Source organism: Girardinichthys multiradiatus, chromosome 15 (genome assembly GCF_021462225.1).
Source record: "Girardinichthys multiradiatus isolate DD_20200921_A chromosome 15, DD_fGirMul_XY1, whole genome shotgun sequence".
In the NCBI taxonomy this organism is placed as follows: Eukaryota; Metazoa; Chordata; class Actinopteri; order Cyprinodontiformes; family Goodeidae; genus Girardinichthys; species Girardinichthys multiradiatus.
The window spans coordinates 15,275,352-15,299,901 of record NC_061808.1 but is presented as its reverse complement, the minus strand read 5'-3'; the positions used below and the strand labels follow the sequence as shown (position 1 = coordinate 15,299,901).

The window sequence follows — 24,550 nt, the reverse complement described above, 5'->3', positions numbered from 1 at the left end:
TCTAACTAGCGTTATTTGATCTTACATTGTGTTTCCTTAGTAATTCATCAGCGTCTCCAGTCTCCTTCAAGCAGCTCTGAGCTTTCTTCAGCACTCTCTCCAGGTCATGCCGTGATTCCTCAAACCTCCTCCTCAGGTAATCATTGGCCTCCTCCCGCCTCCTCCATTCCTCGACCTCCTTAAGCAAAGCCTGAGAAGATGTTAATGGTGATCTTAATGGGTCTCAGTGGTAATATGAAGTAATTACTTTATTTACTTTATAACAAGCTAATAACCAATGAGAGATGTGATGGAAGTGTAATCTACAGCAACACTTGGTGGGTTTTTTATGTTTATATTAACTTTTTCAAAATATTATCAACAATGCAACTTGTGTGACATTTTCTTAACAGATGTAAGTATCATAAGGTTAGGACAGACCTGTGATGATCCTTGAATTTCTGAAAGTCTCTTTTGCAGCAGGGACATTTCGAAGTTTCGTAGCACCTTACTGTTGCCTAGCGATTTCTGCAGGGTTTGGTGATTTCTCTCAATCACTGAGAGACATCGTTTACAACTTTGCTGCTGGTTCAGCAAATCCTGAGAAAATTGGGCAAAACAAAGTTAACACAAATGGTTTTTAAAATTAGAATTACCTTACAAATTATTTGGTGTCAGTAATTTCTGAAACGAGTTAGGTTGTAATAAAACATGCATGTTGTAAATGATGCTCAAAGAGCAGTGGAGAAATGCAGGTTTAAAATCTTATCATGAATTTTTTTTCTCTAAACCATCACTGTTTGGTTAGCTATTTTTAGACTAATCTAGTATCTTTGCAGAGTTGTGTGTAAAGGGGTAAATGAGACAACAAGCATTAAGCTTACTTTTACATTTCTCCTTTAAAGGCAGCATTTTCTAACCTTGTTCCTCAGGACCCTCTACATGGTTTAGCTGGTTTCCTGCTCCAACAAACTAGATTAAATTACCAGGCAGCTGCAGAGCTTGATGAGAGCAAACCCATTAATTTAACTCTGCAGTACTGCAGCAAGGTAACATCATAAGAATGCAGAGCAGCAGCTCCTGTTAAAAAGTGCTGCTCAAAAACAGTGCTAACAAATAATCCTTATTCTCCAATTCTAAACAAATCAATACAAGATAAAGAAATGTAGATATTGTCAAAACATAGTTAGTGACCATGATGCACATTACTGCTTGTAAAAATCAAACCAAAAAATAATAAGAATTGTGGTTAATGAAAAGGTGAGAAACAAGACATCAAAAAAAAATATTGGAAGAAAAGAAAAAGAAAAACAGGGTTGTTTAGATCAGTGTTTAGATTGGTGTAAACAATACAGCATACGTTTTACATCTCAGGGTAATTTAAACTTAAAGTACAGAGTTGGCTAAATCAAACAATGAAAAGCAGGGTTTTAAAAGGAAAAATAAAAGATTTTATCCAGATAATGAGCCCAATTACCGATTTACTTCAAAGCAGACAAAAATCGTGTTATGAAATGTGAATTTGTGTTTCAATTTTGGCTTTAGATATAAAAGTGCTACTGTTGCCATAAAATATGTTTCCTCAACTTATCATTAGATATTTTTTAATTTTGGTTAACTGGTTGCTCTACAAATTTCAAATTGTTTTGCTTTCTGTCTTTTTTTCCCAACTCTTAAAATTTTGATTGATTCTGACGTTTAGTTTACCAACTATCCATTCACAGTTATCATTCATTATCATTTGTTTCTTCTGGTCTTTGCCAGTTGGTTTCCAGTTGCTATTTCATGGATTTCCAATCTCGCAGCATCTTTGATTATTAATTGTTTTGTATTTGTGAATCACATTTCCTCTTGACTCAGTGGCTATGAACACCCCAATGTATGCATTTAAAACAGAACCTTGTGATCTTGTTAGCAGAGGATCTAACCTGCAACTTGTGTTTCTGTTGGCCAGGTGCCTCAGAGTCCCTCCCACCAGAAGTGATCCGACTTGCCCATTCCACGGCCTGATAGAACCCAGTGATGTGTTTCTCCATCTCCTCCAACAGTGGCAGTAGGATGTGACACTCCCTCACCAAGGAGGGACACCGCTCTCTCACCTAAACACAAAAACACAAGCCATTAAATGTATTTAAAAAACATACAACTAAATAAAACTAATGGTTTGGTGTTTACATATCCCACCTTGCTCAGCTGAGTTTTGGCCTTTGCCATGGTTGCCATGACCCTGGCAGCTTCATCCTGTGGTGCATCCTTGACAAGGAGCTGAGCACTGCATGCAGCCAACTTGTATTGCGTCTCCATGGAAACGACCTTTTGCTTGGTGCTCTGAGAAGAGCATGTAAAGGGTCAGTTGACTGCTATTCCTACTAATGGTCCTATCTCCAGCAGCTAGTGCATCAACATCTACATTTAAAATCTGTAATAAAGACTGATGTAATTTTATGTAGCCAATAAACCGAAATTTATAGTTATATTGCAATAGAAGAACCTTGGCATGTAAATATTGGGCTGCACTTGTACAGTTGTGCCTTTAGACGATTTTATGATCTAACCTCGACATCCTGCAGGAAAGCTCTGATGCTGAGGAACGACACCTGAACAGGAGCATTCAGCTTGGCCTCTGCTGTTTCAAGCAGCTCTTTTAGGGTCCACAAAGCCTTTAGGTGGTCTTTCCTCCATTTTTCCAACTCATCTGAATGAGCATGCTGAAGCAAATGAAGAAGCAAAAGAAGATGGAGATGTTTCTGGATCAGGTTTATTTAGAAAAGTAGCACTTATGTGTGAGTTAAAGCAAAACATTATACAGTTCCAGTAAGAAATTATGATGTCAAATCATTTTTTCCTTTTCATTTTTCTTTATGAAGCATATTTTTTCAGTATGGAATGATTTTACAAAACAAAATTTCAATGATTTTCAAAAGCAAGAATTGGGTGAACAAGTTTGAAGTGATTGCAGATATTCTCTCTACACAGAATTAAAGTTATACATACAGGCTCAATAATATACATTTTCTCCCGCTCACTTGTGGCTAAATGTTTTTTCGCAACTGTAGTTCAACCACATGATTTTTGCAGCCATCAAAAAACTTTCAGCATAATTCTGGTTGAATATTTTTCTAGCAGCTTCCAAGCATAGTCCACAAATTTTTAAGAGTTTAGCTCCAGGTTTTAGGAAGACCATTGTAGAAGCCTGGTGTTGGTCTGTTTTATCCATTCCAGAAACAGTTTTAATGTGAGTGGGATCATTGCCCTTTAAGAACACCCATCTAGGTTCAAGTTTCACAGATCTCACTGAGACTGTCACCCATAGGTGAAATAAAATTGTCTAAAATGTTTATGAACACTCCAGGAAACACCAAGGCAAAAGCTGTTGACAAACTGGGAACTGTTGAAACACCAGTATAGCTTAGCACACTGAAGAAAGATCCTGCATGTTTGGGATCATTGCCTTATTGACACATGTAACTGTGTCCAAATTTCAATGATAGAATGTAATATTTGTCTACCAAAAATATCGTGGATATAAAGAGATGTGGCACTTTGGTCATCCTGCTATGTATGTGAGGTAGGTTGAAGAGCCCCTCTTTCTTTATTACTCCATCCACTTTGTGCAATGAACCAACTGGCAGCGAAATTGTCCCACAGCATAATGATGCCGCCACGTTTGACAGTTTTTACGGTGTTCTTTGGTTGGAAAGGCTCACCTTCACTTTTTTAAACATGTTTTTTGACCACATAGCAAAATACTTTTGTCTTGACTGACCCCAAAAAACCCCATTATTTCAGTAGATATTTGTTTTTTGTTGGTCGGCACCCTAGCAGTGTATTTTCATGTTAAATGCTGAAAAGCAGGGTCTGTGGCAGGAAACCAACCAATTTGAATGAGCTCAACCAAGTCTGCCAAGAACTGTCAGATATTCAACCAGAATTATCCCAGGATCCTGTTGGCAGCTGCAAAAAGAATGTGGTTTCCCTGTATCTTGCTAAGAGACAATCACCAAAACATTAGGGGTTGCATGTACATATTTGAGCCTGTCTGTAAAAATTTGACCACATGTGGATTAGAGAAGATCTTCAATGAATCATTGTTTGCAAAATTTCTTTAGGTTGTTTGTTGTATGGTCAGTCCACCCAGGAAAAATACCTGACACAAATAAATAATTAAAAGCTGAAAGTTTAATGTCTTCATGGTTACTTGTTTGACTTTGAGGAAGAGGTCTCGCCATCGTCCGTTTAGCAGAAGTAACTGCTGCTTGAGATCAAGCGACACGGTCTCATCACACGTTTCAATGAGAAAATTCCCTGCGTCGTTCATGGCTGTGTGCAGATCCATCCAGTGGCTGAGATTCCTGAAAAACTCCTGGAGGAGAGACACATTAGACAGAAAAAACACAAGAGAACTTCAGAAAAACAAAGAATAATTGTCAGTGAATGACATGGAAAGAGCTAATAAAAAAGAAACAAAGACAGGGATTCAAGGAAGGAAACAAAGGAGGGACAATAAAACTGGGGTAATTGGCTGTCTAATCCTTGGTGAGGATGTGAATCTGTGGTTGCTATGGTAATGTGACAACAGGTCCATCCTCTGTGGCTTGTTGTAAGTCAAAGAGATTGAATGATATTTGAGAGGAAATGTTGGATGGGTGCAAAAACTTGTTATCACTCATGTAAAAACCTTGGGTTGCAAGGCACCTGCACTATGCCTTCCTCCCTGTGTGTGTGAGATCATTGTTATCTTTGTGAGAACCAGCCTCCTTTCCGTCTCACACACACACACCCTGTCTGAACTGTCTGTTGAACTGTGCATATAAATAAAGAGATAGGGTGTCAAAACTTTGTAGTTTCACTGCAAAGTGGGCTACCCTTGTCACAAGTAACTATGACTGTATCGTTCTTACCTCTGAGTTGACTAAATAATACCTAACAATTATTGGTCCTTCGAAGCCGGATTAATTCAATAACCTTATTTCTCTTTGCTTTAACAGTGACTCTGGGATCCGTGGGGGAAGCCTGACGTCGAGCGAAGCACCGCTGCACAGCCTCCATTAGCCGGAGTGGCTGAAAGTCCCGGTGTGTGTGAATTCACACCTGGCCAGTGGGTTATTGCCTTTCTCTGCGCGGGGTGACTCTCACAGGGTCCAAAGAGTCACCAAGAAGTCAACTCCGAGGTGAGACAGTTTTAAAATACAGTTCATAGGAAAAGTACTTAACAGTCGTTGGTAGTGCGTCGCCGGTAAGGACGCTGCATTCGGATGGTTTTATTCCACCGTGAAAGGGATAGTGACAAATTTGGTACAATCCCGCCGTGAAGGGGATTAAAGAAAACGACTGAGGATTATTCCCCTGTGAGGGAATAGAGTAAGCGCTATATAAATAAAAGAAGAAAAGTACTTAAAAGTCGTTGGTAGTGCGTCGCCGGTAAGGACGCTGCATTGGGATGGTTTTATTCCACCGTGAAAGGAATAGTGACAAATTAAGGTAGGACCCCGCCAAGAAGGGGGCCAAATAAAACGACTAAGGGTTATTCCCCTGCGAGGGAATAGAATAAGCGCTATAAAAGTAAAAAGAACGGAGTAAATTGAGCTCATAAAATAACACCAAGTTAACTTAGAAAAATTACAAGGTACCTGAAACTAACTGTGTGACTGTGTTGTGTGTGTATGGAGGACTAAGCATTTTAATAGAATCAGCAGGATTCTGCTAGTCCTGTGTTTTCTTTTGCCCAGATTAAAACTACGTACTGGTGACTTTGGAGATTCAGGTCGGATTTCATTCCAGAAAATTAACACCGCTGCGAATTAGTCGCAGTAGAAGGCCGTGTTAATGTCCTCTCCTTAAAGTCTCATGCCAGTGACCTTTTATCTGGGACATTTATACTATAATTAAAACTAACATAAAACATAATGGGGAAGAAACAAAGTAAACTAATTGACTTAGAAGGGGAGGTAAAGTTTATGGAGAACTATGTAAAAGGAGCAGGTATGATCTGTCATAGATGGAATAAAAAATAAAAAACATGGGTTTTTGGGCAAATTAGATACAAAGGATGTCTTAAAATTACAAGGGGATCTAAAATTAGCAATAATGAAAACTAAAAAGAGAAAAATAACAAAGAACAATGGGGAAAGAACAGAGAAAAAGCTCTGATTTAACAGAAATATGTGCACGATGGCATAAAAATACGGATTTTCAGGTAACTTAATTATCACTGAAATCCTAAAACTACACGGGGATCTTAAACTGGAGATTATGCATTCAAAAGATTCAAGAGACAATAAAAAACCTTGCCAGATTATAATTTCAAAGGGGACTTTTCAGTCCCTGAGTGCACACAGTTGATAAACAGATTAAAACAAAAAGATGAATTAAAAAAACAACAATAAGAGCAGCTTTTAACTGACATAGCCATAATACTGAGGCCTTAAGAAAAGCACAGGAAAAAACTTTCAGCTTAACTGAAAACAAATAAAGGGGGGCGGACTGCCACCCATCCCAGTTTAGAATACCAAGGTAGCCCCAAATTATAAAGACTAAGAGATGGTTTTAGAGGACGTGGTAAAGGAAGTTAAAAGAGGAGGTGACAATGTGGACAACATGGAAACTGTCCAACTGGACAACCCAGTGAACAATGACTAGAGAAGAGAGAACAGAATGTTGTTAAAGAAGTAATCTGAGAGTAAAAGATTTTGTAGGCAAGCATTAGTGAGAAACAGGTGCTTTAAAAATCATTCTATGGTGTTATACTACCAACAATATCATGATAAAATGCAAAAGATTCATTTTACAGGGAAATAATTCCATATTTGGCTCAGATTGTGTGCATTCTTGATTTTTCCTCTTTGAGAGAAGTTAAATTTCAGCTCTGTGAAACGACCTTGACAAAGAGATGCAGCTGCCTGAAAACAAAGATAAAACTTCTGCAAACAGCAGAAGCCTGTCTCTGCTGAAAGGTCTGAAAAAAATTGTAACTCTACCTCTGCATGTGTCAAACTCAAGGTCCGCGGGCCAAAACCGGACCCCAAAAGTTTAGTGATTCTCTAGAAGTAGAGCCTTTTAATATGGTGATTGTGTGCTTGAATCTGCCTTTTGAAAATGTTTTGAATCTTGCTCTTTATGTATAAAAAAAAAAGAAAGAAAAGAAAAATTGGCTAAAGTCTGCAGACACAAAATGAACCTGGATTGAAGCTCTAACTATGTTTATTTAATCTGAGATCCTCTCCAAATGCAACAGTATATGTCAGTCTACATGAGATACTAACAACTTCACCTACTGGTATAATATAAAGATCTGAGTGAATATGTGAAACAAACAATGATGAAAGTTTTCCAACAGGTGATGCTCATCCAGGAGGAAGACAGTGTTCCTAGGAAATGCAGCTCATTCATTAACAATCAATTTTTCTCCTATAGGTGGAAGTTTTGCTGACTAATCATAGGCTGGATCTATGAAACATTATGAGCACAGACCAAATGACCAAGGTTCTGACTGACTTATGAACCTCACTGACCTGACAATAACATGACACCCAACAGACAACACCTTTAAGGTGGACCCACTAAGAACACCTTATTGATTCTTGGTGAATAAAAAAAAAGAATTGAAGCGTTCAAAACAGACCTTGTGGAAACAAAAGGGGTTATGAGGAAACAATGTGCATTTTAAGAATAATAGAAGTCAAATTATGTTCAAATTTTTGCAAATAAAATTACTCTGACAGAGAAGTAAGTAAGTAGTGTGTGAATGTGTGTGAATGGGAATGACTGATTTCATTGTAATGCATCTTTGAGGGACATTAAAAGCGCTAATAAAGGTCTGATGTTCTGATGATCTTTGCCAAATTTATATCTTAATAAGGTTTCCAGAATCTTTTTCAAAAAATCATTTAAAGATGGCAAAGGTTCTACCTCTACTGAAAATACTGATAACCATAAGAAAGTTCATAGACCCGTCTTGAATTTTTCCTAATTCTTTTACAAACAGGTTATTTAAACTTTCATGTGGCCAAATGTCTGTGTTTGACTTTCTGTTTTTGTGAAATAAATGTCTGTTTCATGTTATGTAAAAATTAGAGTCCTCAACATTACCATAATAATATTAGGTCAGTTCTCTATGGTAAAACAAAAAGATTTTAACAGATGTTTAGACTTTTTCCAGTCAGGTTCAAAATGATTGAATTAGACTCAAACTTAACATAAGATTAAATTAACCTTAACAGAATTACTGGACTGGACTGAAATAGATAAAACTTTAGTTAATTGAAACAAACTTTAGTTACTTGAATTAAATACAAAGCTGACTGAAACTGTATGTTGTATCTATAAAACTGGGTAAGATAAACTAAGATTATAAGATATAATATGCCCTTCATTTTTTGTGTTCATCAGTGAGTGAGTTTTTATTTTTTATTTTTAATAAGAACTAAACCAAGCATTATTTATAATAATAGCAAATACCAAAAATATTGATCTCATTTTTAAATGTAATAAGGACTTACTTTATAAAATATGATAAAAAAGAATAATAAGAATTTGGAAAAACAGAGGCTTTAAACCTCTGCAGGAACAGCACTGACACTGTCAAAGGTAGATCCTAATACAGGAATCTGGAAGCTCATTCTGGCGTGGACAGTCAAAGTCCATCCAAGGACACATTTAGATGAGGCAGAGGGACAAATACAGGGCTTAGCTGAGAGCAACATGCATCCTGCCCTATCTGCTGTCCCACCTGAACTGTGGTCCCAATCATCAACTGATGTAGGGCTTATAAAGGGGTTCCCACCATACAAGGTTAAACTAATATCTGAAAAAAGGCCATTAGTCCGTCAATACCCCTTAAAGCCAGAAGCTGAAGAAGGTACTAAGCCAGTAATACAAGATATGTTGAAGTCAGGAATATTAAGAGAAGCACCTGACGCTACATGCAAGGCATATCACACTGACATCGCTATTATTATCACAGCCAAACATAACTCTAAAAGATGTGCCCTTTAAATCCAAGTACTCTAATACCTACTGCAGAAGATGGAAAACCACATTCTTATAAAGCAAAAGTTGAAGAAGACACCAAACCCAGACAAGACATTTCTCAAACCCTTATACCAGATTCATGTGTTGTGTTTGTAGATGGCTCAGCATCTAAAGATGAATATGGAAAGAATAGAGTTGGTTATGCAATAACAACCATCGATAGGATAATAGAAGCTAAATCTCTACCCAATACATGCTCAGCCCAAACAGTAGAATTATATGCTGTAGTAAGAGCATGTGAATTACATGAGGGACAAATACTTACTATATACACAGACAGCCAATACGTTTTCGGATCAGTACATCACCATGCTAAGATTTGGCAAAATAGAGGTTTTAAAACATCATCAGGGACAGAACTAACTCATTTCAACCTATTAAAGAGAAAATGTCAGATCTGCTATTTATAGACACAGACGTGCTGAAAGACGCCCAACAGTCAGCACCCAAGACAGAAATAAAGGCCTGGCTAAAGAGAGGAGCACAGAAAAAAGATGACATCAATCAGATAGAAGATAAACCAATCCTCCCAAAATATTTATACAACACAGCGGCTACAGTGACACATTGGGAAGACCCACGTGTCAAGGGGGGAATATGTCACATCTGGTAAAGCATTAATGCTACACTATAAATATTTCTGACTATGCAAATCATTTTTGCAGATCATGCATAATTTGTTGCAAACACGGGGGAAGAAATATTGCCTAGTTGTAATAGATGAACCTAGTGACACATTTCTTCCCCACATATGGTATCCCACAGATTATAAGGTCAGATAATGGAACTCATTTTGTAAATAAATTTATAGAACTAAGTTTTAAAGCATTAGGGTTTCAGTTAAAGATTAAGGAAAACAATGGAAGAAACAGGGAGGCCATGGCCCGAATGCCTATCCCTGGTTAATTATGGATGAGAATAACTCCAAATCAAACTGGTCTTACTCCATTTGCCACCTACTGTACATCATTGTATGGCTCCACCCACTATATTCTGAGTCTGAGATCACGTGACACCAAGTTGCTGATGTGAATTTGTATTCTCAAAGAAATAGTACATGGCAGACCGTTTTCTCTGCCCTCTGACATGAATGAAATAGAGAAAGCACAACAGGAACCTTCATTAGCTGAGTGGATGAATAAAATGTTGCAGACAAAAGAAGAACAAATGTCCAGTGGTCTGCCGATAATCTCTGCTCCTATCCCACAGAATGACCTGAGGCCTGGAGACCTGGTCCTGATTAAGACACTCCACCGGAAGGATTGGAGCACTCCTTGGTGGAAAGGGCCGTTTCAAATACTCCTGACAACGCCCACAGCTCTGAAAATAGCAGAGAGGCCTTCCTGGATCCATAAAAGCCACTGTAAGCCAGTTTTGCCGTTACAGGAGCCAGATCAACCGACGGGGTAGCAGAGGAAGTCCGGGTTCAAAGATGGCCCAGCGTCTCAAACCGGTGAAGAAAACAGCTGATCTGCGCCCAATTATAAAATGGCTCTCTGTAACATGTGGACAGGACTGATAAGCCTGAGCTTAATTCTGGTAGCAGGACTCTTTCTCTATCTAAAGCAGGATCCACAGGAGGTGATACCGAACCAGAAGAGATGGACATCAGACGGGACCCATCTCAGAACACTGACGGAAGAACATGACGCACATCCATTCCTACAGAATTTCTGGTATTGTTCATGGTGGCATATGCAACACTGAACCAGGTAGAAATGCACGAAAATGAAGGGGACGATTATGATGACATGTTGTAAATAAATCACATCAAAAGCCTGAGTGTACTCATACATTGTATTTCATAAAATAACCTTACAGCAGAAAATCGGAAGAAGTTGTTGCTTAAGTGAAATGAGAAAAAGTACAATGATGACATAAACAGGGCAGATTTTTTAATTCTTTTATTTTTATGATTTCAAGTATTATTCTTTTATTTTTATGATTTCAAGTATTATTCTTTTATTTTTATGATTTCAAGTATTATTCTTTTATTTTTATGATTTCAAGTATCATTCTTTTATTTTTATGATTTCAAGTATCATTATTTTATTTTTATGATTTCAAGTATCATTATTTTATTTTTATGATTTCAAGTATTAATCAACATTTAACTTTTAATGGTCGCCGAGGGCGGCGGGGCCGTATGAGTATTTCCCACAAAATATAATCTGTTTACCGTCCGTGGGTTTTCGCTCATACAAAGTATTTTTCTTACTCGTTTTTATATTAAATGTTTTTACTTGTGATAAAAGGAGGGACTGTTGGATGGGTGCAAAAACTTGTTATCACTCATGTAAAAACCTTGGGTTGCAAGGCACCTGCACTATGCCTTCCTCCCTGTGTGTGTGAGATCATTGTTATCTTTGTGAGAACCAGCCTCCTTTCCGTCTCACACACACACACCCTGTCTGAACTGTCTGTTGAACTGTGCATATAAATAAAGAGATAGGGTGTCAAAACTTTGTAGTTTCACTGCAAAGTGGGCTACCCTTGTCACAAGTAACTATGACTGTATCGTTCTTACCTCTGAGTTGACTAAATAATACCTAACAGGAAACTACTAATAGGATTCTTCTTTAATACTAATAATGACCAGGCTGACACATATTTGATTGCTTACTATACTCTAAAAAAAATTTCAGTCAACCAAATCTAGACACCCTTCACCTATTCACAAACATATAAGAAAAAAACAGTAAGAGTCATACCTGTTTAACGTTCTCTGGCTGGCTCAGAGCTTCTTCTGCATCCTCCAGCCAGGCCTGCAAGGAGGCCACGGTAGAGGTGTACCTCTCCCAGTTAGACAGAACCTCCTCCAGCATGCTTCTCACACTCCGCACCTCCATCGACAGACTCCTCCACTGAGTCACCACTTCCCGCATAAACCTGCGCACGCCCATCTCGCCCTCATCCACTGGGAGTCAAAGGAAATAAGCACAGTCATAATTTAACAAACATACAAGGGTTGTAATAATGTAATGATCTTCAAAATCTTCAAAAATGATCTTTTTTACCTCACTGTCAACACAGGGTTCCTGCAAGTTTCTCTAACTTTCATTTAGGACATTTTAAGATTTGTTTAGCATCATTATGATTTAAATCGAAGCCCTACATGAATTATGGAAAGATTACATACTTAGTAAATAACTTAGATTTAACTTGGTACCATAAGCAAGGTATATAAATTGGCATTTTTTTGGCATGTGGCTTGAGTTCTTGGGCTACTCAGCTTCAGCTCCAATAGAATATTATCACTGTTTTCAACCCAAGCCTGATTGAATATACACAATTACATGGTAAAGATCCAGTAGTAATCAACATACCAAGAACATTTTAATTTAAATTGCCTAAACCTTCAGTAAGCCAGTTTGAGAAGCTAAATTATTTTGCGGGTTTACATTGAAACCTGAATGTCTTAAGGATGACAGGCCTTTTTATTGTTTTATTCACTGTTAAATGTTTTATCGATAATTTTGCATACAAACAAGCATAGAAAATTAGGAATGAACTAGATTTAATTTAGGACCTAGTATTAAAAATCTGGGCATATTTAAGACCTTTTATAGCCTATTGTTAAAATGATCAAATTTAAGACTTTTTGTGGCATTTTACAACCCTGCAGACACCCTGCAGCTTGATTTGGACTTTGGTTAAAACAAACATTCTATTTCCACTTAATTCAGTCTGCTAGGATCTGAAGGCTAAATCTGCTGTTTCCTCTTATCAACTTGTATTCCATTTACACTAAGTTTTAATTGACTTTGAGGCCTAGTTTAAAAAGCCTCGCTAGGTTTTATGGCAGATGGTACAATTTCACTAAAACACCAGATGAGGTACACATTGATGAGCTGCATGCCTCTGCAGACAAAACTCTGACCCAAAAAAAACTCACTATAGGGAAACGTTTTATCTTTGCTTGTGTGCTACATTGCTTTCCAGTTTCATGAGAACAGCAGCCACAGTTTTACTAGATTTAATTTGCAAAGTAAGTAAATAATAAATACCGTTTTAAATGGATGTTGATTACAGGGTTGGAACAACGTATCTTATACCCTGACCCCTTTCTCTGTGTGTATGTCTGTGTGTATTTCATTCACGTGGCAGACCAGTCAAACCTCAGATGTCCTTATTTCTCGCCACAGCTCACTTCTCCACTCTGCATACCCTAAAGCATCACAGCCCCGAAAAACCTAATGAAACCAACAAACTAGCTCACACGGTCTGCGCCCAGAGACCCGCAGAAGTGGAGCAGCCCCTTAAACAGGCAAATGGGGTCGTATTCCCCACTGAGAGCTAGGAACGAAGGAACCTCATTTAGTTGTAGCCTGCAGACTCTCCTCTTCCAGCTAATTGTAAAATGAGTCTGTGCTTGCTTCGATGAGCTGCTGAACAAAAACACCTAATTGGTTACTGAGTTGTTGAAGAGGGAAGATAGAGTTCAGATATAACGTGCATTTGTTTTAATTTGATGTCAAACTGAATGAGTGTGGGGGCATGTAATTATTTTAAGAAAAACCTAACCACATGAAGAAATGCAACTGGCATGATGATATTAAACATTTTATCCATCAGAGATATAAACATAGTGATTGTGTTAGATCTCTGTGAGTCATACTTTTTATGAGTTACTGTGACAGTTTTATTTCAGTTCTGGATGATTTTAAACTATTTTCAGTTATTGACTCCAGAATTTAACTTATAGAAACAACTTAACATATGCAGCTATGTGCTAGTCTTATGTTATTCCTCATTTCTTCATATTTTTGCTTGAGACAAGTCAGACTTTCATGTTATAGTTTGAAGTGAACTTCATTAATGGTTTCTTCATTGTTTCTGGCGGTCTTTTGTAATTTTGTTGGACTTTGGCTGACTTTTCCATTAACTTTTACTTCAATACCTGATATTGTGCAAAAAATCCTCTCTGACCTATAAGTCAGTCAGGCATAAAAAGGCTCCTAAACCCAAAGTATCAACAAGTGTAGTGTCGGTAAATAACAGGCAACTTAGCAAAACAACCAATTTAAAAGTAAACATCTATTATAGTTGCTGCATTTTTGATTTTAAAAAGGTATTTGCCACACAAAATCCCAATATCTTAAAACCCAAAACTCTTAATAATCTGTCTAAGAAGTAATTATCATGGTTTAAATCATATCTAAAGGAATTCCACAAGGAACCATTTTAGGTCCTATCACATTTAGTTTGTATATTAATCATCTTTCAGATACCTGTCCGGATACTAGCTTTCAAATAAACATCGATGACAGTTATGTATGTCACTATTATAATATGTGATGCTTTTGCAGAAACGTTCAACTTAAGCATAAAGAAATGGTCAGTGTGGGTAGACAACCTGTGCTTATTCATAAGTACCAAGAAAACTAAGTGTATTTTGTTTTCTTTGAAAAGAAAATATCTCTTAAAATACTCCAGCTCAGAATGGAAGTGGCATTATTCATCAAGTAACAAAAGAGAAATCTCTGGGGATAAAATCAGATTCTCAGTTAAATTTTAAAAGTCATGTTAAAATGGAATATAACCCTAAAAGATAACTGTCAGATGATGAGAAAGCTGACATTTAAATGTATGTGATTACTCTACAACTCTTTCTCTATCTTCTCTTTTGTTTTACAACCTGTTTTAAAACCACCCAATAAGTGTTGATTGTCTTTATAATAAGTAATTAAAATGAAGAAATACCAAACACTGCTTATGGATCTAGTGCAACTTAAAGAATAATGGAAGGAAGTAGAAAATATCTGAAGAAACTTGGTGAGTGCTTGTCAGACCAGAGCCAAAGGTTCTGTGGCTGAGGTAGTCCCAGTGTGCATCAGAATAGAGGGTAGAAGGCAAAAATATCCATCTAGAGGTTTTGTTGTTTTGCCAATTGCACTGGGCTAAGTGTAAGATTGCATGCTAAGTGTGACAACTATGCTAAAATCACCATATATTCCATTATAGGCTTTCAGTGTCAATAGTACCTAAGGAATGTAGAGGCTTTCATTTTGAAAATATTAGTGAGCTTTATTTTGAAAAGGATGAAGAATACCCATTTTCATCACTGAGTCCCAGCAGTAGTGTTAAGCCCAATACTGCACTTTTCAGTTGTGTGAAATGAGAAAGCTTTTATTTTGTAGAGTATGCTTTGGACTTAATTTAAAAGTCCAGCATGGTTGTGTTTTAAGAAGTGGCTTAGGTCCGTTAGTAATATAGAACCTACTTGCTATTTTAAAATGATTGTGTATGCTATTATCAGCTTAAAAAATCAATAATATCAATGGAGGATATTGAGAGTTTGATTAAGTCTTATTTTAAAAGGCTAACAAAGTCCTATTTCAAACCCTGGTTGCTTCCCAGTTGTAGTGTTAAGCCCAATGCTTCAATTATGTGTTGTGTGAAATATGAAGGCTTTTATTTCAGGTCAGTTCCATGTCTGGGTCAGTTCCATTATTTATATAGAACATACATGCTATTCTAAAACAATTCAATAATAACTATGGAAGATTGAGGCTTTTATTTTGAATGTTTTAGTAAGCTTTATTTTGAAAGGAAAATGTAGACCCATTTCCATTATTGATTGAGTCTCAGCAGTATTGCTAAGATCAATGCTGAAATTATCTGCTGTGTGAAATATGAAGGCTTTTATTTTGTAGAGTATGTTTAGGTATAATTTTGAAAATCCAGCATAGTTGTCCTTCAAGGTATGTAAGCTTTTATTTTCAAAGTCCTAATGACTGAAACTGTGGAGCTCTATTGTACATCCACTTGGAACAGCTTTTATATTCATTATCTGACAACTATATGACAATGGCTCGGATTTTAAACAGCAGCTGGTACACTTAGATTGAAAGGATGACTCATAAATCCTGTTTTCCACTTCTGGTTAGAGCTCCTTAGGTATTTAGGATCAGTATGAATCCTCATTTTGCTGTAATGTGGCCTAAAACTGTAGGAGTGTGTTAATCTGTACAGTATCTGTCACTTTGACCTTAAAGAGCAAAGCTGAGGCCTTCTCCTCTGTCAGCGTAGGCAGAGCAGCTGGCAGAACAAGCTGTGTTTCTGTCTGTGTTTGAGAATCAACAGCTGCACTTTATTGTCTCCCCCTGAGTCTGCATACCTTATAGTTCCAAAAGGGTTACCATGTACGAAAAACGTAGATGGTATTTGAAAAATTTTCAAACCATGGCCAACAGCCGTCCCTTGTCCCTGAGTTAAAAAAAAAAAAACTTCTTCCACTCTAATTAACTACCATCTCCACTCTAGCAGTTGGATTTTCCCGCAAACCTTGTGGCACTTCAAGTCTAAATTTTGAGAAACCGTAGCAGTTATCAACATACCATTTTCACTTCTGAAATGATGACGGATTTCTCAACAAACTGTGTTTCTAGGTGAAAGTATGACCATACAGAAGAGCCTCAAAAACAGTGAAATTTGATTATTCCTTCCTCCCCTAACTCCATTCATTTCTATTGGGTTTTTGGGGTATGGCTTTTGTTAATTACGCACCATGGTAACTTGTAACGCTAATAAAAGTAATAGCACACATCTCGAGACTGAGCCGGACATTTTGATATATACATAGTGTGGGGATGCGCATTACAGTTCGGGCCGCATTAATGTAGACGGAAGAATAATAAAGAAAGAAAGAGTCCAGTTTAGAGGTGGACAGTCATAGGAGCCTCCACGTATTGCAATGGCAGGCCCCAATTAATCAACTGTGTAACTTCAAAGCTGGTCATCATCTATCATTTGTGAATTGAAACAGAAAATAAAGGTCTTTTAAAGGAAGTAAAGACTTATAGCCATCTGCTGAACTGAAGGGGTATTGCAGTTTTCTTCACAACTCCATACAGAATTAGGCTGATTGTAATAAATGTCCGTGTTCTTTCTGAGCAACAGAAACAGAAGGCACACAAATTCCCCTGGATTCCTTTAACCCAGGTATGACAAATCCATTTCTTTCAAGCATTGCAATCATGGTCAGGCTAAAGAGAAGGACATAAAATCAGTGTAATAGGAAAGTAACTGTATTTTACAGAATTGACCTTCAAATTCACCCTGTGACCCACTATGGAATAAGCGGTATAGAAGATGAATGAATAAATGAACCTTCAAATTCAAGTATTTAGTGACCTAAAATCAGAGGTTCTTACCTGAACAGTCCACACTGACGTAGGCATCTGCAGACTGTTTTAGGGACTGGAACAACGCCTCATAATTTTCAAAGAAATGCTGCTTCTCCACAAATGACTAATAAAAAGACATAATACCACAATGAAAAGTCAGCTAGGTTTTACAAAATAACATAACATTTAAAAACACACCAAGAATTTTCTTTTCATACATGCAAATGAAACACTGACAATCAAGATATTTAAGCAGGTGGAACCCAAATAAAACAAAGCGCTTACAATATAGTTGTTTAGCATCAGTTCCATAGATTCATGATTGCCATATTTGATGATCCAGGACTTCAGCCTGGACTCGGCCAATATGAGGAAGGCCTGCATGTGGTGTTTGTTCTCCAGAAATTCCATTCTGGCCAGATGGATGCTGGAGGATGTAGAAATAAAGTTCATCCTAAGCAGAAAGACAAAGTTTATACATAAAACGTCAGATGGTGAGTTTTACACTTATATTTGGCTCCTTTCCTGTAAACCAGATTGTAAAAGCATGCCAGTTTAGTGGTTTACATATTACTGCCAGGAAACATTTCTACTCTGCTGTATTTTCCAGTCTCACCGCTCAGCCATATCTTGGAGCTGATCCTGTGGAACAGGAACGCTGTCAACACTTCTGTCTTTATGGATTCTCTGAAAGATTTGCTGGTGACTCTCCAGGCTCCTCAACACATCCTGAAAGAAGAACAACACAGAAAAAAAAAGATAAGCAAACTGAAGCATTTCTGACCAAAATCTTAACATTTCAAAAATGTTTTCATTATTTTGCCAAGAGTTAGGTCTTCTTTCAGCCAATTCCTTTTTAGAAAAATATCTTTGCTCATTCCCTGTCCTTTTCTGGCAACCTATTGCCTTTCTCTTTCTGAACATTGCTCAGAACTGACCTTGTGCTGCTCCAGAGCTCTGTGTACAGTATTAGCTGTGATATCATGAGCCTGCTGGACAGTAATCTCTTGTCGCAGGGCTCCTTCAGCCTCATGTAGCCATTCCCCAACTGTCCCCAGAGGAGGTGGCAGGGATCTGTCCAGCTGAAGATGCCAATCCAGGAGCTGATTTACAAAAAGCAATTAGCACTTTAAAATTAAAAAAATGCATTGGTATTGTGAAAGTTTAAAGATTTTAGTCTAAATGGGTAAAAACAATTCAAAATTCAAGATTATAATTATATCGGAAGATTTTCTGGATGGACTGGCGACCTGTCCAGGGTGTACCCCGCCTCCCGCCCATAGACCCCTGGAAGAATGGCCCTTAAGCTTTTCCACATTTTGCCACAATACAGCTACAAATCTCAATGCATTATAAGGAGATTTTATGAGACACACCATCACAAAGTGGAAGGAAAAAGATACAGGCTTGTAGCATTATTTTTACAAATAAAAACCTGAATAGTGTGGCATTTATATTCACCCCCCTTGGGACAATACATTGAGAAAACACATTTTTTTTAAATTATGGCTTTAAGCCTTTTGCGGTATGTCTCTACAAGCCTTACGTGACTACAATGTTTACCCATTCTTCTTTAAATGGCTTCTTGACTGTTTCTCTGATTATTGTTCATCTTGACTGGCCAGTCAGTTTAGGTGGGCGAACATATCTTAGTATATTTGCAGTTGTACCATAGTTTTGCATCCTGCACTTTTCATATCACTTGTTATACAAAATTTTGAGACACATCAATTATTTGCCTTTCATTTCACCTTCATATGCTACTTTGTGTTAAAATCCTAATACACAAAGGTTTGTAGCCATAAATCCAGAACATGTGACTAAAGGGGAATGAAAACTGCAAGGCACTTTAGCATGTGACTGGTGGAGAACAGACTTTGAAAGAAGCTTTTGGAAACATTAAATTCTGTCAGTGTTTTTAATCTTTATGTGATCTCTAAGAGAAGCTATAAAAGTTTTTGCTTTTGTTTTGTTTTTCCTTTATTTCTGAATAAACAAAAAGTCAAATTTTGCAAAATACTATAATCAAATTGACTTTGGTTCTCTATAGAAGATAGATGGAGGTGCCAGCTTCTCTCACCCTGTTGGAGACCCGTTCCCAGGCCTGTTTTACCAGAGCCTGATCCACAGTCAGCATCCCATCCCTTTGTGTGGACTGCAAAGCTCCCTCCACCTGCTTCCGCTTCATCTCCAGCTGGACTTGCAGGCTTTTGAACAACTAAAATAAAAAAATAAAAAAATCAATTTGCATATTTTGCCCCTGGTGTTGCACCACACAGACAGACTAACAGATCTCCGTGAGGTTACAACCTCTTCCCACAGGCATCTCATCAGCTTTTTCCTAATATCCAGGACGTTCTGCCTTCACATTCTCCAACCGGTAAAAAGAAAATGAGGATATCCCACATGCTGTGGTATATGGGATGTATCCTGAGGCTTCGAGGAAGAAGCCAGACAGAAAATATGATGGCTGATGCTTGATCCCTACAGTGAAATGCCTACGATTAAGCTATTAATAGGACCGTCTGTGTGAAGTGTCCCTGTGTTAAACTATATACACACACACACACACACACACACACACACACACACACACACATGCTAACCTGGTACTGTTGAGCAAGACTGCTCTCAGTCTCCTGTGCATGTACCGCCTCTTTCTCCAACTGTTCGAGCCACATTTTGAGTTCCCTCTGGCTCTTTCGCTGTTCTCTCTGGAAGGCCGGGATGGATGAGGGACAACGGGGGAAAGACGAATGGAGAAAGAGGGACAAGGAAGAGGAAGTGTAAAAATAGATAAGGAAAAAGAAAGGGGATAAAGAAGATGAGGTTGTTAAAAAAAAGGAAAAATTAAGAAAAGGAATAGGCGAAGAGAGACAATGAACCGTTAAAATGTGTTCTCCTAATCTTGTCTCCTGTTGGGAAAAATCAGAAGCCCACAGCTGCCAAAAACACTCAGCTTAAGCAGGACACTTTGTCTAAACGCCCCCCTAGTGTTTGATTGGATTTAAGGAAACAACGACGATAATAATGTAGTGCCTAAAAGCTTGTGTTATAGATTATTCAAAGTGGTTCAGTCATTTCAGCTTTATCTCTTCAGGTTTACCCAAACTTTATTTTATGTAACACCTTAAGTCAAAGTTTGCTCTGTCAAAGTCAGCTTACAATTTTTGATTAACCTGAACTGTCTTTTATTAGAAAAAAAGACATCTGTTGCTTTTACAATCTTCAGGACAAACCATGTGAGCAAGGACCTTTAACAACTAAAAACCAGCTTGAACAATAACCCCTTATCAGTATTCAAAGACAAAATTCAAAGTGACAAAAAAAGCAAGCAGCTCAGAATACTTTTCATCCTAAAAACCAACCTCCTCTATTCACCAGCTTTCCCTCAAACAGCCTGTGCCAATGCAAAGAGCTGACGCCAGAGGCTTTCATTGTCATGTTAATGGGACCAGCAGTCACAACACGACCTGGCAGCATGCATAAATGGCAATATCACATCTTATTATAATGGACGCCCTGGGGCGGAAATGTCAAGTCAGGTGAGCCGACATTAGCAAACAGGATCTGTTTTGACATGAAAAATATTATGTTTAATCTTGCTTACGTGTACAGTTTAGAGTAATACTATGGATGATAAATTCAAGAGCAGGGAAAATAAACCTAAGGGAAGTAATACATGTGGAGTAAAAGTGAAAGTATGCATTATTTTTGAATTAATTTGAGGAAAACAAGACGTTAAAGACACAACATATAAACGTACCTCAAACATTTCCTCTATGTCCCGAGGAGCAAGATCATGCTGTAGACAGGGGCCAGCACAATTACAGGAAAGCAGACAGCACAGAGGAAGACAATAAGAGAGGAGATTGTTAAAAAACAGATAAAATATTATATCCAAAGCCTTACAAAAGTATTCATGCCATTTTCTGTCACAATTTTGGCCTGTATATAGATCCACCCATGTTCCCATAAACTCTGACCAGCTTTCCTGTTCCTGCTGTTTCTCCAGTAGAAACAAGATCATGCTTTTGCACAGCATGAAGCTGCCTCCAACAGGTTTCCCAGCAGGGATTGTGTTTCAGTGTGATTTGCAGAGCTCAGTTTCAGTGGGTATAAAGCTTCATTTTTGTCCTATCTGACCAGAGCACCCTGCTTTCACAAGTGTGCTGTGTTTCCTACATTCCTTGTGGCACAATGCACACAAGACTTCTTATGGCTCTCTTTTTAACAAGGGCTTTTTCTTGTCACTTCTTCTATAAAAGGCTAGATTTGTGGAGTGCACAGCTAACCTGTTGGCAAATTCAACCACATGAGCTGTAGATCTCTCCAGCTCCTCCAGAGCTACCATGGGCTTCTTGCTTGTTCCTCTGATTAATGCTCTCCTTTGCAAGCTCGTAAATGTAGCTGGACGGCTATGTGTTGGAAGATGCACGGTTATGCCATACTCTTTCAGTTTCTGTATTATGGATTGAACAATGTTCTGTGAAATGTTCAAAGCTTTGGCTGTTGTTTTATAACCTTAATCTGTTTAAAACTTCTCTGCAACTTCTCTGCAACTCTGACCAGTCTGAAGTGTTCATTGGTCTCCATGATGCTGTTTGTTTACTAATGTTCTCTAACAAACTTCTGACGCCTTCACACAACAATTGTATTACAGTTGCATACTGTTTAAGTAAGATTCCTTTTAAAATATGTGGAATTAAACAGAGTCTTAAGAAGAGTGTCTTGTAATGAAAATGCAGTCTGTCTGATACATCTGCCTAAAGTTAGATGCACTTGTGGAGACGTGTCAGTGATAATTCACAATAAGAGAAAACAATGATAGGAATATCTAGAAAGAAAAATCTGACAGACTGTTACCACTTCTTTGGGCTGTCCTTCTGAGTCGCTCGGCTTTCTGTCAGGATGATGCTTCAAGAACTGGGCGACGTATGTCATAACAGATTTCTCATCTGGCTTGTCTACATCCACATCTGAAAAAGAAGCCGAATGAATGTAATGAGAAGTCACATTGACTTGTAAGCCTTTTAACAGTTAGTCCTCATGGAGAAAAAATAATCCCCACAGATGAGGGTAGGTTCGCCTCAGACGGACAAGTGTCATATTGTCTGAAAACAATCCTTGGCATTTCATATTAGTGTCTAACTTCGGTGTGGGGACTCTGCCATGCCGAATCTCACGGCCTAATGGACCTTAATTATAGTGGTGTCAGGCTCAATTTGTCAAAGATCATTCTGTAGTGCAGGCGTGAAAGGGCACAGATGGTGTTTGGCAATGACACCAAGTTAACATCTGATGTGGTGATGTATGCACTACCTTGCTTCTGCTTTGTGAACCCATCTCACATCAGATGTTACTTATTTGGTTATAGATTTAATTTGAGCAAAATAAGACTATGCTGCTTTCCATTAATGAATACAGAAGAAATGCTAATTTAAACATCCATTAAGATCATCTGCTCAGACATGGTTTGATTGTGGTATTTTAAATGCAAAGAGCTGCACTTTCAGTTTCCACCTAACTTGCATGCATTGGCTCTTAGAAATGCTACAGAAAATTTTATTTACCCTCTGGATCGAGAAGCTGTGGAATGCCCAACGTAGTTTCAGCCAATAAGAACGCTTCTTGCAGATTTTCTCGATTGGGCCTCCTCCATACCCGCTCCATGTCTACAAGATTAGGCCGGAGGGCATTGATAAGAGCAAAGAAGGCTAAACCGGTGCGCCAGCTGGGGCCAAAGTCCTTCACGTCAAGCCCTAGACATCTACAAACAGCACAAATTCATGAGGTCAAACAAGAAGAAAGACTGCTATTGTTGATAAATAAATTATTTTCTTTTATTTGCAGAGATATGTGATAAGGCTTTGTACTTGGTGGCTGTCTGCTGAACCCATCTGAGTAACGCTTTTCTGGCCCCCCCTTGCAGAGGAGGGATGGGTCTCCGTTTGACAGGTGGGCTGGTGGTGTCAGTGCTGCTGGTGGAGCTATCCAGGGAGGAGTTACTGCTGGAAAAGGCTTGGAGTTCTGGTAGGCTGCTGGTTAGCTCTTCAATCTGCAGGCAGAGAAAGCCAACAATTTTAAGGTTAATAATAGTTACTAGTTACTATATTAATGCTTGCTGTGGTACGTTTTCTGGTATAATTACTGGATTTTATGCACATAAAGCATCTGTGAATATGTATATGATGTGTCCAGCGTGGTTTTCAACAGAAAAGTATTGGGCTGTTATACTTGTCTTTTTTTATCCATGGTAAAGATAGTAAAAATAAAAATGAAAAGTAAAAATGAAGCAGATGAAGAATAATTAGCTGGTATTTAAAAAAATTCTAATAATGAAACAAGGCAGAAATAGTTTTTGAAGCTCTTTAACAAATAGTTATAAAAAAATAAAACAGCATTAAGAATTTCTTTTATCAGTTTGTAATATTTGTTAAAAACACTGAATCAATTTATTTCAGGAAGATTTAATTTTAAATATATCAAATAATTATATAGGTAATCCTAAAGAATTTGGATTCATTACAATCTGCACAGACACACCCAGGACAACATATTAGTGCATTAAGATCTGCTAAAATGTTCATCAACAACATTTCCCCTTAAGTTGGTAGAATGTATAACCTATAGCTATGATAAAAATGTGCGAAGGAATTGCTGCTAACACTATTACGCCTGAAAGGTCCTCAATGGGACGTTCAATTGCAGTGAAGAGTGTAAAGCAAGTAGTAGAGCTTGTGGATAGAAATATTGGACCCATAACCAAGAACCTATATGGTCAATGTTAAGAAAATGGTTCAATGAGAAGAGCTAGCAAAAGTCTAATAAGATAATAATGGGTCACAATCAGTAAGGACATAGCCTATAAGCTAATATCCAGCATGCAGTATATAGTGACTGCCAATACTAAAATCTGTTTTCATTTTTTATTAATATCTCAGAGATATCATGATCTTTTCTATCTAATCACTGAGCTGTGCATGACAAAATAAAAATCTGTTGAACAATTATGGGTAACTCCTGTTTTGATCCACTGAACAAGAAAAAGACTAATATGTGCACCAGCAGGAGATCAATCTCTAAATATATTCTTAGGATCTAGTCCACATCTGCTCATCAGTTGTTCAAGATTTATTGTTATCCAATGTAAATCTAAACAAACTGTAATAAAAAGAAGCCATACAAAACAAATGTTCAATATGTTGCAAAATGAGTCGCAAAATGAATCCCAAAAGTTTAGTTAAAACAGTTTAATTTTACTTCTATTTTTATTCATGTTACTGTTGCTGAGTGTGTGAGAAATGTCTGAGATAGCTTGGCTTGTTTTCACTGTGGATGCTATGAAAAGTTGATTTATGCCGATTTTAAATAATCTGTTCACAAAGCTCGGCTTTTCTCCGGCTCTCTAG

The 24,550-nt window shown here is 37.7% G+C and overlaps 1 protein-coding gene across 1 annotated transcript in view; it reads right to left on the bottom strand.

Moving 5' to 3' along the window:
* The window catches only part of LOC124882478 (nesprin-1-like), a 46,772-nt gene that overhangs the window by 6,000 nt on the left and 16,222 nt on the right, over positions 1-24,550 (bottom strand). The window contains exons 7-22 of the mRNA XM_047388898.1: positions 23,015-23,196; positions 22,712-22,908; positions 22,008-22,117; positions 19,745-19,852; positions 19,219-19,356; positions 18,077-18,241; positions 17,755-17,867; positions 17,424-17,592; positions 17,166-17,262; positions 11,721-11,926; positions 4,178-4,342; positions 2,535-2,687; positions 2,164-2,307; positions 1,908-2,078; positions 421-579; positions 26-190 (exon numbers count right to left, since the gene is read on the bottom strand). Coding sequence (XP_047244854.1) covers positions 26-190; positions 421-579; positions 1,908-2,078; positions 2,164-2,307; positions 2,535-2,687; positions 4,178-4,342; positions 11,721-11,926; positions 17,166-17,262; positions 17,424-17,592; positions 17,755-17,867; positions 18,077-18,241; positions 19,219-19,356; positions 19,745-19,852; positions 22,008-22,117; positions 22,712-22,908; positions 23,015-23,196 — 2,442 coding nt within the window. The remainder of the gene's footprint in view (positions 1-25; positions 191-420; positions 580-1,907; positions 2,079-2,163; positions 2,308-2,534; positions 2,688-4,177; positions 4,343-11,720; positions 11,927-17,165; positions 17,263-17,423; positions 17,593-17,754; positions 17,868-18,076; positions 18,242-19,218; positions 19,357-19,744; positions 19,853-22,007; positions 22,118-22,711; positions 22,909-23,014; positions 23,197-24,550) is intronic.